Source organism: Bicyclus anynana, chromosome 8 (genome assembly GCF_947172395.1).
Source record: "Bicyclus anynana chromosome 8, ilBicAnyn1.1, whole genome shotgun sequence".
NCBI classification, from domain to species: domain Eukaryota; kingdom Metazoa; phylum Arthropoda; class Insecta; order Lepidoptera; family Nymphalidae; genus Bicyclus; species Bicyclus anynana.
In genome coordinates this window covers 11,378,883-11,398,322 of record NC_069090.1, presented here as the reverse complement: position 1 = coordinate 11,398,322, position 19,440 = coordinate 11,378,883, and the positions used below count along the sequence as shown (strand labels likewise).

The following is a 19,440-nucleotide window of genomic DNA, read 5'->3' as shown; positions in this document are numbered from 1 at the left end:
CACAATTTGTTAGTACTGTAAATTCTAGTTATAGCTCACAATTAAATAACATAAGTATAAAGGAGAAAGAAGTTTTACAGAAATTAAAATGTTTAGATATAAACAAAGGTTCTGGCCCCGATAATATACCACCACATTTTGTTTATAGCTGTGCATTAAGTTTATCGAAACCATTATTTCTTATTTATAATAAATCTTTATGTGATGGTATTTTTCCAAGTATATGGAAAATGGCTAGAGTAGTGCCTATTTTTAAATGTGGAGATCGGAAGGATATAACAAAATACAGACCAATATGTATATTATCGGTATTTTCAAAAATATTTGAATCAATAATCTGTGAGAGACTAAGTTGGCATTTTAAATCACTGTTAATAGATAATCAACATGGCTTCATAAAAAAAAGATCAACTATATCAAATTTAACATTATTTATAGATGACATTACTGAAGCACTAGATAATACTGATCAACTTGATTGTGTTTATACAGATTTTTCTAAAGCGTTTGACGTTGTTGATCACTGTATATTGATAAAGAAGCTCATCGGTTATGGTGTTTGTAGAAATGTTATCAATTGGATGGAATCATATCTAATGAATCGTGAAATGAATGTTGTTATTGGAGGCTATCAATCAAAAACATTTATTGCTACTTCTGGAGTGCCACAGGGTTCCAACCTTGGGCCTACATTATTTGGAATATTTATCAATGATATTATAACTTGTTTTCAATATTGCCAATTTCAGCTGTACGCTGATGACCTCAAAATTTATACGAAAATAAAAGACATGAATGATTCTAAAAACATGCAAAAAGATTTAGATAGACTTTCTAATTGGTGTTATAATAATAATATAAAATTAAATCATTTAAAATGTTTCAGTATTACTTTCAGTCGTAAGGTTAAGAATTTCAAGTTCAATTACAGTATAAATGGAAATATATTGGAAGATGTTAAAATTATAAAAGATCTTGGGATTACATTAGATAATAAATTGAGCTTCATACCACACATAGATAGTTTGGTAGGGAAATCTCTCAAGTTATTAGGTTTTATTATTAGAAATACAAAAGAATTTAAAAATTCATCAACAAAATTAGCCTTATTTAATACAATGATCAGAAGTAGACTTGAATACTGTTCAGTAGCATGGAATCCGTATTATCAAGTACATAAGGATAGAATTGAAAGAGTACAAAAATGTTTTTACGACATTTAGCATTTAAAGATAAAATATTGAAGAAAAGAACCAAGTATGATGATCTCTTAAAATTTTATAAAACGGCTTCACTATCTAACCGTAGAGATTTGATAGACCTTTGTTTTTTGCACAAAATTGTTAATTTTAAAATAGATAACTCGGAGTTGCTGAATAGGGTAAAACTTGCTGTGCCGAATAAAAATGCTAGATCTCACATTAAAAATAAACTAACTTTTAGGCCAAGAATCACAAAAACTAATCTGGGGAGAAATGCTCCTATTGAAAGAATAGTGAGATCGTATAATAATATTTTTAAAATGGCAAATCTGGATATTTTCAATAGCGGTTCTAATTCTTTTAAAAGTAAAGTTAAAAAACATATGTCGAAGAATAATGTACTTTAAATGCATTCTGTTTTTGTTTTAAATGTAATTACTTATTGTTAATTCCCATTATTATTGTTGTAATTACATTTTTTTTTTCTTTCTTTCATTTAGTTTCTTTTTTTTTATTTTTAGTGGTAGGTAGATTTAGTTTTTGTTTCTTTTGTTTTTAATGGTAAATTAAGAATTGTATTAAAATAAACGCATGTTGAGTTAGCCTATAAGTGGGGTGTACAATGTAGCATATTACATTTTAATGCATGTTATGTTTAATTAGTCATAAGTTTTTTTTTTGTATACAACGTTGGCTTCCGAATAAATAAATAAATAAATAAATAAATAAATAGCGTCAGAAAGGAAAACCTGACTTATTTTTATATAGTAAATTATTATTTATTAATAAACACTACTTTGGTAGTATTTATTCTGTGAATGCATCTCTGTCTATTAATCTGTGCATCTCTGTATCTCTCTGCGTCTGCTCATCTGCGGTCTAACGATGTATTCTATTAATCTATGGTTATTTTTTTAACCAAAGAGTAAATCAAAGGGTAGAGTAAGTATAAATTTGTCGTCTGTGGCGTAAATTATTGTTTTACTTCCATCCCAGTTGCATCAAATAATTTTTACAATTTCAATTCAGCCAAGTTCAGCATTCTTTGTGTTTATCTGACAATCATTTTTAATTTTTAAAGTTAAACGCGATTTCGAATTAACAAGTAAGTCACTGTTTTCATTTGCTTAACTTTAAAATTCATTACATCTGCCTACATGTTGCGGATAATGTATACATTCAATATAAAATAGTACAACGTTATCCTTATAAATTGTCACGAGACGAACTTCCAATTCAATACCATTTATGGTATTCTAGTATATATGAGTTTGTGTGTGCTGTGTTGTGACATCGTGTCCTACATTATCGTTTCTTTTTCGTTCGCTAAAACAAGTATGGTAAATATGTTAAGGTGACTCATAGCGCGGTTACTGAGCAGTTTGAGTTTAGTACAGCTACTGACGAGTTCTGAAACTGTGACGCGATCTTGTGTATTTCTGGTAGTTTTATATTCACATTTTTAACCATTACCTTCAGTTATTTGCTGTGATATCAGGACGCATAACTTGTTTATTTAACAAAGGTATCTTTGAACAATTTTCAAGTTTTTAAATTTTCCTTTTAACTTCAAAATAGATTTGAGAATGAAATGGGCTTAATTGTGCTGCTGTAACCTTTGTGAAACAGTACATTGAGACTGTCACTGGGCTATCAGGATTCAGAAAGTGAAACCTACCATTACATATTCTTTACACAAATCATTTCAAGTGGGCCTTTAAGCTATTTTGAAAAGTTTAGTCAAGTAATTCATCATCTCATCTTTGCTGATTCAGCAACATAGACAAACAAGCATATATGTACAAACAGCAGATTTAACTCAACTCAGCAAATGTGCTTTAAAAATATAAATGTTACTTATGGTCATTTGTAGTATTATGTCATCTTATCTTATTTCAAAAGCTGAACAATTGTTTCCATAAATTTTTGTGACTAACACAGAATTTGAACTGAGCACATGACTTCCTTTTTTTACATTGAATAGGTCATTATCATTAACATTTGATTGTACTATTTTGGGTTAAACCCACCAAACTATGTCAGAGCAGTGTCATGTGTTTACTATCCAAATTCCTCTCCTATAAGGCAGGAGGCTTGGCCCTGTGACTTTATATGAGATATTCAGATGAGCTAGTACCTGAAACTTCTGTATTATTATAATGGTATTATTTTGTCTTTGTATAACCAGAAAGGAAATCATGTCGTCCCGAAAAACAGCCGGTCGCCGTGGCACCAACAAGAAGAGAGCCCAGCGTGCCACTTCCAATGTCTTTGCTATGTTTGACCAAGCTCAAATTGCTGAGTTCAAAGAGGCATTTAATATGATTGATCAGAATAGAGACGGCTTTGTGGACAAAGATGACCTTCATGACATGCTTGCTTCTCTTGGTAAGTCATGTAGAAAATAAGCAAATAAGTAACAATAAAGTTGATATTGTACAGTATAAGAGTAGATAATGAGTGTCTGTATATTGAAAAATTGCTGGAAGATTATTTAAATTGAATAAATTGAACATTTACACAGGCAAGAACCCCACAGAGGACTATTTGGAGGGCATGATGAATGAAGCTCCAGGCCCTATCAACTTTACCATGTTCCTCACACTTTTTGGTGAGCGTCTCCAAGGAACTGATCCTGAGGATGTCATCAAAAATGCATTTGGGTATGTGCTTATTTCTCAACTAGCAGACCCAGTAGAGCTTCGACTTTGACTTATGTGCACTTACAAGTACTTTTTTTTTTTTTTTTATTCTTTTTTTTTTTATTCTTTACACGTTAGCCCTTGACTACAATCTCACCTGATGGTAAGTGATGATGCAGTCTAAGATAGAAGCGGGCTAACTTGTTAGGAGGAGGATGAAAATCCACACCCCTTTCGGTTTCTACACGGCATCGTACCGGTACGCCTACCTACGCTAAATCGCTTGGCGGTACGTCATTGCCGGTAGGGTGGTAACTAGCCACGGCCGAAGCCTCCCACCAGCCAGACCTGGACAAATTAAGAAAATCTCAGTCTGCCCAGCCGGGGATCGAACCCAGGACCTCCGTCTTGTAAATCCACCGCGCATACCACTGCGCCACGGAGGCCGTCAAACTTCTTCACTTCTTCCCTTTCTAGCTTCCTAGCCTTATTCTACCTTACCCTGAGTGGCAACTTCACCCCATTGGCTAGTAGAGTTGTACAGTACACAAGCAACCAATAATCTATCGGCGACAAACAGAAACTTAAGTCGCTTATAATTTTTAAATTTTTGTTATTGTATTATGTTGCAATATTGCAAGTTCTTGTGACCCGTTAGAAGTTAAAATGAAATTGGATTTCTTTGCATTTTGTTTTCTTTATGTATTTTCATTGACAACTAGCATAAGTCCCACGGAAATTGGAACGCGAGTGAAAACGCGCGGCGCTCTGCCATTTACATTATATATTACGTTATATTGTAGGTGTTTTGATGAAGAGAACATGGGGGTGATACCCGAAGAGCGTCTCCGCGAGCTACTGACCACCATGGGCGACCGCTTCACTGACGACGATGTTGATGAGATGCTGCGCGAAGCGCCCATACGAGACGGCATCTTCGACTACGTGGAGTTCACGCGCATTCTCAAACACGGCGCCAAAGATAAGGACGAACAATAAGTTTATAAACTATTTAATGTGGCAGGTTTGATGTTTAAATAAATGATTTATATTGGGGTCTGTATTGTAGAGTTTAACAAACAACCTTGCTTTGTTCCATAATCTAAATTTATAAAACTCTAAGGTGAGTGACTGACTGACAAATCACTGGACGGATCGGGCTGAAATTTGGCATGCAGGTAGATGTTATGACGTAGGCATCCTATCAACGTAATTGATAGAATCAAGGTAATAAAATGTAAGTGAATTCTTTTACTACTCTTTGTCAAAAATTTACTACGGCAAGTGACAATGTCAACCCAGTTCTGTCAATAATTTTGATAGAAATTGACACAGCAATGTTTATGCAAAGTCAGATTTACAGTCAACATCTCTTGGGGTTACAGTCAGTGAAACTGTAGTAAAGATTTTTTTGTCATATCTAGGTGAAGTAGTTGCTTGGAGGTTTTGATTAAAAAAATGTTTAAATAATTAGCAAAAGAAATTAATAACTTGCTATCCATATTTATGTTCCATATAAGAGTTTCACTTAATTTACAATCTTGTAAAATTAAATACAGTATCTTACCTGCCATATTATTTTATCAATTTTATAAATGTAATCTTATAATAAAATAAACCTTATGTAAATTACAATAAGATCTATAACGACTAATCGATTTTGTATAAGAATATGTTTAATTATGTTATGATTGTATGGAATATAACAATCTCGTAAGAGGTGCTAAAAGTAGATATTGTTATATGGATTTGTTGCATTTTTATGATTTTTTATACTATGCATTTCTTGATATACCTTTAATTCGTTCAGTTCTAAATTCCAATGTATTCCATAAGAGGAAATTAAAGATGATCACTTCATCACCGGCAAGTAAAAGAAAATTTGTTAGTTTTCATGATCCACCTGTCTCAGTAACTATTTGTGTTATAATTCAGCCGCTTAACAAAACACACTAAAATGTCTTTCAGATAGCATGGGTACGGTGACAGTTGCCTTACGACGGCGACGTTTATAAACATGTAACATATATAAATAATTTGAACATTTATATTGTATTACTGGATTTAAAAATTTGCACGCCTAATTTGTGGCAAAACATGTTTGGCCCATTAATAATTGTGAATTGTATTCATTGTATGTATAACATGGGTTATCATGTTTTGGCAAATAAATTATTATTATTATTATTATTATCTCTCATTTATTTATGAGAGATAATAATAATAATAATAATAATTTATTATTATTATTATTATTAAACAAGGAAAACTTTCAAGAGTGAAGTGAACTGTCACTGTACCCATGCTGTCTGAAATACACTTTACCTATATTTTTTGATACTACTGTATTAGGAAACCCTGTGTTATACATGACTCTACTGTAGTATTAATATAACTATGCATTTAAAAAAAATACCAACATTTATCTGTCACTTGTTTTGTGTACCAAAAACAAAAGAGATGATTAGGAGAGAATTTCAGACAGTGACTCATGTTTTACGAATTTGCTGTGAATAATTATATGAAATGCGTCATTGGTTGTGTTCTACATGGTCGATTATCGCAAAAGCGTATTCCTATATTGCAGTACAGTTTCCAAATAATTTAGGTATATTTAATGTACACAAAGTTATTAGGAATAATCATTTTCATGGTATAAACCCATCAAGGTCGAAAATCTTTCTCTTTTTTCTTTCTGGAGAATATTAAGGTATGATTGGTAATAATGAATGATTCGGAGTTCTATTCTTTATATCATTCCTTTTGTACTATGACAGGAAACTGAAAATATTTCTGATGTGATGAAATAAAACAAACATGGTGTATTAGTTGTATAAGGTCGATCATAGCGGTTATATAACAATTATTGTGTTAAGAGCTGAAACAATTATTTAATCAAGTATGTACTTATTGCGTTTTTTCTAATAAATTCTTTTAAATATGATTGGTGTTTTCCTTTATGTAACCTAATCATCACATCACATCAGCCGATGGACGTCCACTGCAGGACATAGTCCCTTTTTTAGAGACTTCCAAACATTAGATCCTAAGCCATGCATCTAGCGAATCCCTGCGACTTGCTTGATGTCTACAGTCCATTCAGTCGACAAATACTGCGCTTTTTATTGCGGGGTCGCCAAACCAGCACCTTGGGACCCCGACTCTTCCACCGGCTCTTCGAACTATGTGCCTCGCACATTAACTACGTGCCTCGCACATTGTCACTTCAGCTTCGCGACTCGCTGAGCTATGTCAGTGACTTTGTTTCTGCGGATCTCCACACTACTGATTCGATCACGCAGACATACTCCGAGCATAAGCTCCGTCCATCGCCCGGTGTGTGATTCTGTCTTGTGAGGTCCATAATAGTTAGTTAACCAAGTCTCATCACTGGCAACGTGTTCGAAGACTTGTCTTCAGACAATGAGGATTGTTGGACGAAAAGATAGCGCGCGAAATAATTTGATAAACCGATGCACATTGGTGGACATCGGTTTATGTATGACTATAAAGATGTTTGTTATTGACAATAGTCGGGGCAAACTTCTCGGATTTGGGCCACTGAGTAATTCTTTAAATAATTAATAGCTTAATTTTAAAATATTAATGCGAAAGGCCACACATCAATAAATCTTGAAAATCACTTGACGGACAAAGATGAAATTTGGCAGGGAGGTTGTTCACAGAAGACGTCCGCTTAAAACAGATTTTGCAAGAGGGCCGAATAAAGAAGGCCTCAGGGCCAACTAAGGCGTGGGTGACCGGCGACTGCTAGTATTTTGTATAACCCTTTGAACCAAGAACCTTATGACTCGGGGCCTTATAATCCAAGAAATCTGTCATCTTTGGATAATTAATTATAATAACGTATAAATACTACAGGGATGTTCATGTCCTTCACAGGTAGGTAGCTCAAGGCTTTGCTTCTTTCAGTGCTGAGATATAGACTTGTTTATTTTCCTCGGACCCTTTTAACCTAATACAGTAGGTACCTTGCAGGTGACACGAGTAACCTAAATAAAATTCAATATTGGTAGGTAAAAAGTAGGTAACAAAAACAGCTAATATTCTGAAGCGGGCCTTTGTGCTATAAATACCAGTTTCAGAGATAGCAACAATTATCACCTCTAATAATGTAATGCTGAAAAATATCGGTGTAATTAGGTTAGGCTAATGTGATGATAACACCTTGGATTACCGCGTGAGTAATTATTTTTAGAAAAGAAGCAAACAAAATTTTAAAAATTCAAAAAGATAGGTAACCTGTCAATATGTTGTTTACAATTTTGAGGGTAGATAGATTTAGTTCATGTTATTATCTATTCGTAAATGACCCACTTCCATTAAAATAAGCTCTGCTGTGTTTAATTCTCGTGGTTTAAAATTTTAAACGATAGGGCCAGTAATGTCGCAAAATAGGATTTGCGGCTTAAACCCACCACACTCTTACAGCTCCAATCGTGTAGGCGGGCTTAATATTTGCTTAACGATCACTATTAGGTGTTAATGTTAACGGGATTTATAGTTTTAACTTGTCAACTCTGGACTGCTAACTGAAAAATATTTTGAAAAAAAAACTTCACAGAATTCGAACCCAGGACCGCATTGCCCGAAGCCTCGTAGACTAAACACTGGATAACTCAGTTAGCTATACAACGATTAAGTTATTACTAGTAAAATAATTTTAAATTGTTTTATTGGGTGCACATTATATAATGGAATAAAAATACCTAATTTAAACTTTAAAATAGTTTCTGATATGTTAACAGGTAAGTTTAAATTTGCTACAGCTACAGTCCGATGCAGTTCGCAAGTCATACTTAAAAACAAAGATTTTCTAATATTAGATATGTTACGTGCCTATAATCAGCGTAAAAAGTGATACGAATTTAGCCACGCCACTAAGCGCATAGATGCACAATTTCGTGTTCATTTATATTTTACACAACTCGACATTGTAGACAATACTTAGGTATGTTTAAATGACTTTCGTTATTTACAATGCAAATATATTAAATTACCTAAGACAATTAGCCGCTCTTGTCCGCCTAAGTTTCGACACGCTAGTGACATATCTAGTATACAATCTTTGCATGAAATACGCGCGGGGTGGTGTCCTGCCGCCGCGCCGTTTTAACCGGTGGTACCTAAAATATTGTATTGCGCAGCTTAACGCACGATGTTCAGAAACTTTATAAAGATTGCATCCAACTTTACCGGCATTAGATAGATAGCGGTCATCTTGTAGGTACTTTGCGTGATCGGTTAGCAAGTTATAGTTATTAATCACACAAACTTGGTTTCCCTTCTGTAAGAAGCACTGCCCACTCCAGTACACCTCCTATGCGCATGTGGGGGTTCTCATTTTTCACTGAAACACCAAAGTAATTACTAACACGTCGCAGACTCGCAGATATCTGCTAATGTGGCCTTTGATTTGATATCCATATAACTTATAAGCTTCGCGACTCACATACAGTAAGCCAAAGAAAGAGCTGCTTGTGTGATGGGTCGTCTCTACTCAACCACAATGTCACACAGATAAGACTGCATCCGTCACAAACTTCCTTACACAATCAGAAAACGAATAAAATTATGATATTTTACATCAGATTTACCCTACCGTTAAATATTTGAGTCATGTTTGTCTTTTAATTAAAAAAAAGCAGAATTTAAAATCAAAAAAGATTTTTTCATCAGAAAAATATAGCGAGTGTGCCACTCGCCCGCACTTTCTAAGTTCTCTGCACGCACGGTCGAGTTATTCCCGAAAAGCGGGACTGAGCTTGTCCTGCGCTCTTTTTTACATATTTAAATATCGTGACGTCTGACATGGCTGTTAAGTGCTAAGAAAATTATGGTACTGATATTGCTTCCTATACCTACACATTATCTACATTAAATTTCCGCGAACTCTAATAATTGTAGCGGACATTATCGACTATTCTTTTGTGTAAACTAAACTTTTATACGTATGTTTTACAATTTATATCTACTTAAATATGTATAATAACTATAATAAACAAAATAATCAGTCAAATAAGCCCATGTTGGAAATAAAAATGCAGAGTCAAATGCAAAGAAACTTGAAGGTTATGGGCTTGCGTCCTATAAGACCTTACCTAAAAATCTTTTTTAAAATAACTTACCTTGGACTCTAACGAATTCTTTTTCTGGTAAATCATAAGGTTTCCATTTCGGCCGACTAAGTTGAAAGTGTGATGTTGAAGCGATACCCTTGTGAAATTCCTGAGGCAGTAGGGAATCTTTGTAAGCAAGGGTGTTCCCTATCATTAAGTTGCCATAACGAGGTGATTGAAAAAATATTCTAAAAGAGCTGAGAGTGCCCTTCATGCACACTCGAAAATGTATTGCATACCTTGAGGACTCATTAATCATTACTAACTCATTATTATTAGGAAGGAATTTTCCACTTGGTATAACTTGTACGTATAGTCACAGAAAACAAACTTGTACGTATAGTACAAGTATATAGAGCCTACCAACCCCAATTAAAATTGTTGTGCACGCCACTGCTGATAGGTACGTTTTTCGACATTATCAACCCATATCCACTGTTGAGCACTTGTCTATTCTCAGAGTATCCAACACGCTGACCCAATGCAGATTGGCAGACTTTAAACACGTAGAGTAAGTAAGTAGGTATGCAAGTTTTTTCACGATGTTTTTCCTTCACCGTTTGAGAAACGTTATATTTAATTTCTTAAAATGCACTTATCTGAAAAGTTGGAATGCTCTGGACCGTATTGAACCTATGCCCTTTAAATGGAAAGCAGAGGTCATATCCACTGGGCTATCACGACTTTGGTCAATCACGGTTCTTACGTACTCGTATACGTTTACGTATTTACCTGATCCCAAATGTTCCGGCGTATAATCTTGGGCTCTTGTCGATCAGATCTAGCAGCCTTAGGATTGTAATCGGGAGGATGATAAAGCATATCATAGGCACACAGCTGTTGTCTATTCGATTTCCACTGTGTATTGAAAAATGTCCCTTTGGATACTGGTATAACCATTTGTGTGATGTGTCTATCCTCCAATACCATCTTTATTAGTAGGTACGTATATCTATTAAGTCCAAAGATATTTTAAACTTCTTTGTATATACCCAATTTCTAAATTCTTTATGAATAGGTAAACATCTAATATTTAGATAGGTATCTAGATCTACCTACCTACTTAGATAAATACTTGAAAATTTTCCGAGTAAATTTTAATTTGATTTTACAAAAGTTCCATTGACAACAGCTTGGTCAAAGATTATATAATCGCTACGTTTTTGAGCATTTCAAAATATAACCAAAGATTAATGATATATGTATATACACAATATTATAGAGTATTAAAAAACACACATATACAGCTTCTTTGAAGTCGGATAAAAATATTGTTGCATAAACTTACCTTACATGTACCTTCTCTTAAGATTAAACTACATCGCTATAGACAAATTACAATTTTCTCTGTCGATCATAGTTAGCATAAATCCTTCTTTGTTTTTCTCATTTTTGAGTTGATAGATGTCAGCAAATTGTTGTTAATGCCATTGCAGTGATAGGCTGGTGATGGCAAAATATTTTCCAAAAGCCGTTTTGTTTAAATCATTAATTAATTAACACTTTGAAATAGCATCAAAATTTACGTAATGGCCAGTTACAACGCGCACAGATTAGGTCAGATTTGTTTTATTTGAAATCATTGTTTTATTTTATTTTTGTTTACTTTTTTCAATATCTCCAGATGTGTTGGATTATCTAATCCCCCCAGTAAAGAAGTCTCACGGAGCTTTCAGAACAGAAATACTGTTCAGTCGAAATTTTCAAAGGAAAACTGATGTCAGATTAATTAAGGACATTCGTAAAAAAATAACAAGAGGAATTATATGCCCACCTGTTGTATCACATCCACAGGATGTGCAGGCTTCTGCTTCTGTAATACTCAAGAAAACAACTGAAGAAGTAAGTAGGTACTAGGTAGATTCACTTATTTCACATTAAAGGCAAGGTTTATAAGAAATTACGCAAGGTTTTAGAAAGCGAAGAAATGACGGGATAGATCGACGGGGAGAGTTGATAATGTCGTAAATGAAACGACCAGTACCATACTGGTCATATACTTATAACAGGTAGTAGGTAATGTTTTTCATGAAATGACTAGTAACCCCACTGGCCATTTACGACAGGGAGTTGATCATGTCGTAAATGAAATGACTATCAACTTTACTGATCATTTACGACAGGGAATCGATAAAGTCGTAAATGAAATGACTAGCACCCTACTTGCCATTTACGACAGGTAGTTGGTAATATTTGAAATGAAATGGCTAGTATCAGAGTTATGCTTATGGATAATAGAGATTTACGCATTTTAAGATGCAGATAGTAAATTATTATAATACCTTTAACATCTGTTGAATCCGTGTTTTTGATATTGAATGATAATATTTAATTTTTTTTAATTACAGTTGATTCATAAACAATACTCATTTTTAAACTCAAGGGATAAGAATTGTAAAACCACCACATATTTGCCAATTAATAAAAGAAGAGACAAAGATCCTGCAGACAAACCTATGATAAAAGTAACGATTATACCAAAACAAACTGACACTCCGATGAAAGTTTTTAACAAACGTCGTGAAAGGACAAAAGAACTACAAAACTCCGTTTCAAATCTAGAAAACAGCGTTCAAAATAATAATTATTATTATATGGTAAAAGGTAAGCGGCGTGAAAAAGTTTACGAAATAAAGACGTCCGAAAGTACAAATTTTTCGAACAATTCGTTTAATGCCAAATATGATGATATTTCTTTACAACAAATTACGAGTTCAAAACGGTTAATAAATTCTTTGAATATGGAGAAAAAGAAACGGAAGACTAAGAAAGCGGTTCCAAGTAATACAACATTTGATGTTATTGAGGGAACTCAGAGCGTTGAAAATTTTGCTGAATCCAAACCAGTTAATGCTCATAAAAGTAAAGTCACAATAGTTGGTCAATTAGGATTGAATCGAGATGATCAATATATTTTGAAATGCGCTGCAACAGTCAATGATAAACCTAGTTAGTATTTCAATATTTTATAACGCACTTTTTCAAAATATGTATCCTGCCTACTTCTAAAATTATACTAGAGGTTAATGATGTATTTTTAAAGATTAGAACCTTAATCTAAATGTATTAAAGCAGATGGCCTCTCATCACGAGATCTCAAAAACTGCTTGACGTACAACGTTGAAATTTAGCAGGGAGGAAGTTTAGTAAACGTCCACTAAGAACGAATTTTGGAAGGCCTAGATTAAGGGTGAACGAAGTCGCGGGTGTTCGCTAGTGTATTATAAAGCTCTATATAGTATACTTCATACTCTGTGTAACTCGATGTCAATGTCGATTAATTAACTTACTGTTATAGCGACGCTCTCGTATGTAAGTACCTTTATTTATAGATGCAAGCGACTAAATACAGTGGTGGTTGGAAGTCCACAAAAGAAGCACATTTTCAACAGTGGACGTCTGATTGTCAATTATGTTGATGTATTTTTGTTAATTATTGCGTTCAATACGTAATAATGAATATTATTTTCTTTATTGATATTCTGTAATTCTATACTTTATACTCTCATATCACCGTTTTCAGTTGAAACCAATTATATGAATCTGAAAAGTAACAGAAATAAGGGTTTTATGAATAATAACAGCAACGCAGAATCGTGAGTTATCCAAGCAGTTTTTATTATTATAGTTTAACGTACACGTCCAGTATGTAGTATGTATTACCTAATTTAAAATATTTTGACGCCAAGAATCATTTCAAAGTCTAAGACAACTCGGTTTTCTATTAATGATGAAGATGATTATAAGAAAAATAGGCGTACTAATAATAATAAGACGTGCTAAACCATTTCCGTAACATATTTAAAACGTGATGTTTTATTTAACAGTCCCCGGAATTCAAATACACAAACTGACTTTCGTTACACCAATAACGGCAACATCTTAAACGATTCTTATTACAAAGCACAAAGGCAAGTAATAACACTATTTCCGACATTTGGCCTATAGACGAGTTTTACCAAGCTCACACTATTATTATTTTTCAGGCTTAACTCTCAAGGCACCCAAGTTAATATCAATCAACCAAATATAGATTATAAAAACAAAACAGTTCAATGTCGTTGCGGCATCCCGCCCTCTGAGAAAAATATTTTTAATATTCGGGAACAAGAGTATGCCATTAAAAATGGAAAAATGCCACTGGTTGTAATATCTGTTTACCCAAAACATGGCGATGAAAATAATATCATATCCGTTAAAAATACCCATCAACCAACTACATCTCAGAAGCAAGTTAATAATATGGATAATAATATTTCATTTAAAGGAAGAAAGAAACAGCAAACGAATGATGGCGTGTTATCTGGTCATACACCTTTACAAAGATCCCCTCGAAATAGGACACCTTCACCAGATGCTAAAACTATATCAAAAAATAAATTATCGGATAGAGTAGTTAATCGAGTTCTAGACAAAAATAAAAATAAACAAAATAATTTGACTTCTCAGTCCCTAAGTTATAGATATAAATCTAGTCACAAATTCAATAACACGAGAAAAGACGCAAGCTGTTCCTGTCCTTATTCTAAAAACTCAGGAAAACAAGAGTTTTTATATCCAGAAGTAAGTCTCAATAACCGTGATATTAAAGAAACAGATACGAAGCAGGTGAAACGAGCATTAGTGAACCATTTTTTGAGAAGTGTTGACAAAATAAAAACAAGTGATGCAAAAGTGAAACCGTTAACTTTAAAGAATGATACTTCAAGGGTTACTATTAATATCGAGGGAGATAAGGAACACTATGATCTTTTAATTGAGCATAATGATTTTGACACTGGTTTTGCAGTACGAAAATCCATAAATAAGCCACCACGGACATTACGTCCTAAAGGCACAGAGCCTGATAATTCTATGGAAAACTTTTTGACGCTATCAGACGAAATGAAAAAAGATAAATCGAAATATGCACGTGTAGGTATAGTAAGTTGTATAAAAGTAAAATAATTAAATAAACTAGAGTCAGGGTTTGATTTAAATTATTATCATTTCTAGGAAACGTGTGATTTTCCAAAGGTTACGCCAATAAAGTCAAGACTAAATATCAAAGATAGTTTAGAAATTTCTCACAGAAAACTTTATTATTTTCACTTTTAGCCGTGATGAGCGCTTTACCGGTTCACGCTCATATACCAATCAATTAAATACCCACAATGATAATTTAAAAACCGATTCCTTCAATTCGGATTTAAGAGGTAAGGTAGTCTGTAAGGTAGTCTAAGGTAGTCTGTAAGAAGAAGTAAGTATATCATAACATTAATAGTAATCTCTTAATTTTTATAGCTCCTGTAAAGCATTACCGGGACGACGAATGCTCTATACTAGACCCGAATGAGAGAGATAAAGAAATTAGAGCGTTGTTGGGTATTGTGAGAAATACAGGAAAACCCAACAATGATGATTATATAGCGACTAAGGTACTTACAGTTCATGCATGTTTGAAATAAATATAAGTATAAACTTAATTAATTGAGTGAAAATAAATGAACTGTAGTAAGTTTTTAGATTTTTAATAAAATATAAAAACTCTCTCAGTCTTAACCACTTACTCCAACCAATAACCCTGAAAGCATCCTCGTTGTCAGGGTTACATAAAAGAGTAGGTTCCTCTAAGGTCTATATAATCGTCAATATTTGATAATGTAAATCTTCTTAAAACTATTTTTTTTGTTTTCATTCTATAGGATCTTAAAATCTCCCACAGTCATCCAGAGAATCAAAAAGGAAAAACAGAGTCTTCCTGTTATCAGAAACGGTTTACTTTTTGTTTATTTATTTTAAACCCTTATTATATGTATATGTGTTTTTAATATCATTTTTTGTATGAATAAATAAATATATGTGTGGTCCAAGAGGCTGTGATGATCAGACTTTTGTACTTTTGTAAAAGGCGACAATGAGGTAGAAAATACAGTATACGTAGTTTTGGGAAGTAAAATGTTATAAAGGTCCTGATTCTAAATTGAAGTTTTAATCATATCTTCAGTCACCAGACAATTAGCTTCACAGCCATTCAGACTATTTCAATTACCTTCTGACGCTGAGCCACGGACCTTCGATAAACATCATGAAAAATAAAGATACTACACGTAGTTAGATTTGCACCTTTAGCATCGGTTAGCTTTTACGAAATTTACAATAAATTGTCTGGCAATCACAAATACTCTCAGTAATAGAAATTAAAGATCTTTTTTATTAGCTGTAATATTGGCGTGATCGTTAATCAATGATTTTGTTTTAACAGTTCAAAAAGCTTAGTAACCGGAATAAGCGTCTCTAGATCTGCGAAAATAACTATGAGAGGAAAAAAAGTTAAAACTCAAACAATATCAAACGTTGCTGAATCAGATAACGCTATAGGTATAGAGGGAACAGGATTTCAAGCAACACAACAGAAGAAAAAATGCTCCCCAGTAAAATCTTTATCTGATAAACTATTGGAGCAAATGTTTAACAATAAGGTTTATAAAGACGACCAGCAAATAATAGAAAAACCAGAAAATGATAATTTTACAAACATAGATTTACATTCAAAACCTAATTATAATAAATATGCTAAAAACAAGAAGTTTGTATTAAATCGCAACATAAAAGTATATTTACAAATAGGAGAGTCTAATAGGGAAAGATATATAGCACTAAACCGAACACAGTACGAAAAGGTGAAACGAACGATTCAATGTTCAAGCAAACATCATAAATGTAGTTTCAATAATTACAATGTGGTGTCAATCGGTGAAATAAGAATTAAACGACCGCAAAAAGCTAGTTATGATCGCGAAGTGCAAACAGAACGTTCTGAAATAGATAGAACATGTAAACAAACACAGTATAACTATAAAACTCAAATAACTAACAAACACTATACCAAGCAAACTGAACCTGGTGATAGAAATATAGAAAAAATAATTTACACCGCCGATACAAGTAACGATAACAAAGTCAGGAAAGATTTAAGTGAAAGGAAAGTTAAGCCACAAGCAGTCACTCGTCGAACTGTCTCATCCGTGGATGTTTGCCTCACAAATGGATCCAAAAAGAAACACATGCCAATTTCCTCTACATGTTTTGGTGACGGGGTTCATGATAATATTCCTCATAACTCTCCTCATAAACCAAAACACAGTCCTTCTATCTATACAATTTTTAAAAGTAGGTTTGAATGAAATGAATTACCTTATTAAAAAATATACCACTATTTACTAAGTGCATTGAATATTGAATATGACGCTGCATAAACATTTTAGGTCATAAGAAGTGTAATTCTCCAAACTTAGGAGCATCAGCCTATTCTTTAAGTTCTGAAGCAAATGAGTCGATGAAATACTTCGAAGTCAACCAGCAGCCTTGTGCTGGCGATTGTAAACCTAGTAAACCATTCTTTCGAAGACTCTTATCATGTTTGGTGATGAGGACACCAGAAACCACTGGTTTTATTGAAGTACAGAAGCAAAAAGTTTCTATTGTCAACAGTTCAGTCGACGCTTATCACTTAAGCACTTCTCTGGGTGTAAGTATTTGTTTCATATTACCAAATTCTAGACCTGATTGTTGATTATCCTCAATACTAAAGTTTGTGAGGTTGTAGATCTCTAGATTTTGAAAATTATTTACCAATAGAAATTCACCCTATTTGTGAGTGTCATAGGCTGTTTTTTATTTCCATTTTCCATATTCCAACGGGAATGGAAAGTACGTGTAAAAAAGCGAGGAATCAGGTAAGGCAGTGTCATGTGTATTGTGCACACTTTGACATATTTAAGATGTTTAAGGCAATACAGCCTTTGCTATAAACATGCGAAAACAGACAAAAAGCATTTGACTACTGGTTGCACACGTATAGTTAATTTAATATTTATATACATTATATATTTTAATATTTTTTATTCTCTCATTTATTTTTTCATAAATTCATTTTTAATTTTTAGCAAAGCTTTAATAAACTGTATATAAATAACCCAGACCCAGAGGGGATTTTCAGCAACTGTTGGTCAGGGCTTCTGAGTCCTCACATGTGTGAGATGAACTCATAGTACGCGCCTTCTCAAGGATTACTGCTTTCAATATCCGATCCGAACCATGATTCAACTGACAAGTGAGTTAAGCGAATGCTTCTCAATGTGTCGGTCGAAGCTTTTTCTATACCGACCATTGACTATCTAATACTAATTAGGGGTAATCTGTGGAACTGCTGAACCGATTTTAAAAATTCTTTTTCAGCTAAGCCACGTTATTTATGAGTGTCATAGGCTATTATTTATCCCAGTTTTCTCACGGGAATGGCGGAAACGTTGGGGCGTTGGCTATTAGTCGTAAATGTATACATACTATATTATTATTATTTATTTTATTTTGTATTCTACAAAATACCTATTTAAACTATATTATTATCATTCCAGGCAATGGAGATGAGTTCGTCTTTATACGACACGTCGGTATCATTCTACAGTAATCATTCAGTACCAACAAATAAAATGAAGCGAGGTTTTTTCAGTTCTGTGTGGGGCTTATTCTCTGTTCGACGAAATTAACTTTACATTTTATAAATTCATGTCTACTGATTTTGATTGTTTTGTTTTTATTTAGTATTTTTTATAATGTTTTACTATTGTGTATTGTTTCGTGAGCAATAATTTTATAAAATAAAATAATATCAATTATTGTCATACTTACTTTCAATTATCTACACTGAGTGGAGTCCTTAGCTATTTCATAATTTAATTTATCTTAGAGTTTCATAAATTAATTAAAGTATACGAATAAATATAAAAACGAATTGTACGTTAAATTTCAAATTTGAATTCGTAATTTCGATTTAGCGCGGCAATTGTGCTTTTCTTTTATTTTTAACTGTCTGTATAAAATTCTGTATTAGTGACTTGAAAAATTTAAGAAAAAAAAAAAATTATGACATTTTCAGAGCGAAATTCTTGCTTTTAATTTTTTCAAAAATTCGATCAAGTGGGAAAAAAAAACGTAAAGGCACACTTAACGTCAGTGGTTTCCGCAATATTTTTGATTGGGCGCTTGATTTTCCAAAAAACGACAAAAAGCCCTTTTTTGGATGATTTTTCAAATTCATGTAATGATTGAAAAAAATTTTTTTTTTCAAAATTCAATTGCCAATTCTTGTAGAGATTTTATTCAAGTTTTTAAAACCAACCTCAAAATTTCTGTGCGATCATTGGTTGCTGAGATATTGGTAATCAAAGACAAAATGATCTTTTTCCATTCAAACATCGATATCTCAGCGAGAAATGCTCGTATCGAGATTTAAAAAAAACGAAATTAAATCTGAATAAACAAGCTATCCGGTCCATATAGAGGTTGACTCGAAAAAATTTATTCCACGTCGGTAGATTTAAAAAAAAAACCAAAAAAATTTCGAAAAATTTTTTTTCGGTGGTTTTCTTCTCGAACAATATTTTCAAAAAAAAAATTTTCAAACTCAGATCC

The 19,440-nt window shown here is 33.2% G+C and overlaps 3 protein-coding genes across 5 annotated transcripts; 2 read left to right on the top strand and 1 right to left on the bottom strand.

The window, feature by feature from the left end:
- Positions 1-2,146: 2,146 nt before the first annotated feature.
- LOC112048398 (myosin regulatory light chain sqh) lies at positions 2,147-6,404 on the top strand. Of its 3 annotated transcripts, none has more exons than XM_024085912.2 (4): positions 2,147-2,307; positions 3,391-3,590; positions 3,727-3,865; positions 4,648-6,404. In XM_024085912.2, exons 2-4 carry the CDS (start codon positions 3,401-3,403, stop codon positions 4,841-4,843), a joined length of 525 nt encoding a protein of 174 aa, XP_023941680.1. In that variant the 5' UTR covers positions 2,147-2,307; positions 3,391-3,400; the 3' UTR covers positions 4,844-6,404. The 3 variants fall into 3 exon arrangements, with proteins under 3 accessions (XP_023941680.1, XP_023941681.1, XP_023941682.1); XM_024085913.2 differs by lacking the exon at positions 2,147-2,307 and adding an exon at positions 2,469-2,727; XM_024085914.2 differs by lacking the exon at positions 2,147-2,307 and adding an exon at positions 2,496-2,644.
- Positions 6,405-9,126: 2,722 nt separating this feature from the next.
- LOC112048401 (uncharacterized) lies at positions 9,127-10,914 on the bottom strand. Its single transcript, XM_024085918.2, has 3 exons — positions 10,717-10,914; positions 9,994-10,093; positions 9,127-9,215 (listed from the first exon to the last, which is right to left on the bottom strand). Exons 1-3 carry the CDS (start codon positions 10,912-10,914, stop codon positions 9,127-9,129), a joined length of 387 nt encoding a protein of 128 aa, XP_023941686.2.
- Positions 10,915-11,513: 599 nt separating this feature from the next.
- LOC112048426 (uncharacterized) lies at positions 11,514-18,600 on the top strand. Its single transcript, XM_052882879.1, has 10 exons — positions 11,514-11,541; positions 11,609-11,826; positions 12,333-12,937; positions 13,812-13,895; positions 14,013-14,290; positions 15,268-15,401; positions 15,570-15,583; positions 16,229-17,136; positions 17,226-17,494; positions 18,384-18,600. Exons 1-10 carry the CDS (start codon positions 11,514-11,516, stop codon positions 18,513-18,515), a joined length of 2,670 nt encoding a protein of 889 aa, XP_052738839.1. The 3' UTR covers positions 18,516-18,600.
- The last annotated feature ends 840 nt before the right edge of the window (positions 18,601-19,440 follow it).

What these genes read in the sequence shown, in the direction of transcription:
- LOC112048398 (XM_024085912.2), top strand. Translation starts at nt 3,401, where the DNA reads ATGTCGTCCCGAAAAACAGCCGGTCGCCGTGGCACCAACAAGAAGAGA. An exon ending in TGACATGCTTGCTTCTCTTG is followed by an intron (nt 3,591 to 3,726) that starts GTAAGTCATGTA and finishes ACATTTACACAG; the next exon opens with GCAAGAACCCCACAGAGGAC. An exon ending in GTCATCAAAAATGCATTTGG is followed by an intron (nt 3,866 to 4,647) that starts GTATGTGCTTAT and finishes GTTATATTGTAG; the next exon opens with GTGTTTTGATGAAGAGAACA.
- LOC112048401 (XM_024085918.2), bottom strand. Translation starts at nt 10,914, where the DNA reads ATGGTATTGGAGGATAGACACATCACACAAATGGTTATACCAGTATCC. An exon ending in GCCGGAACATTTGGGATCAG is followed by an intron (nt 10,094 to 10,716) that starts GTAAATACGTAA and finishes CTACTGCCTCAG; the next exon opens with GAATTTCACAAGGGTATCGC. An exon ending in AGAATTCGTTAGAGTCCAAG is followed by an intron (nt 9,216 to 9,993) that starts GTAAGTTATTTT and finishes TTGGTGTTTCAG; the next exon opens with TGAAAAATGAGAACCCCCAC.
- LOC112048426 (XM_052882879.1), top strand. Translation starts at nt 11,514, where the DNA reads ATGGCCAGTTACAACGCGCACAGATTAG. An exon ending in GTCAATGATAAACCTAGTTA is followed by an intron (nt 12,938 to 13,811) that starts GTATTTCAATAT and finishes TTTATTTAACAG; the next exon opens with TCCCCGGAATTCAAATACAC. An exon ending in GAATGATGGCGTGTTATCTG is followed by an intron (nt 14,291 to 15,267) that starts GTCATACACCTT and finishes TAATTTTTATAG; the next exon opens with CTCCTGTAAAGCATTACCGG.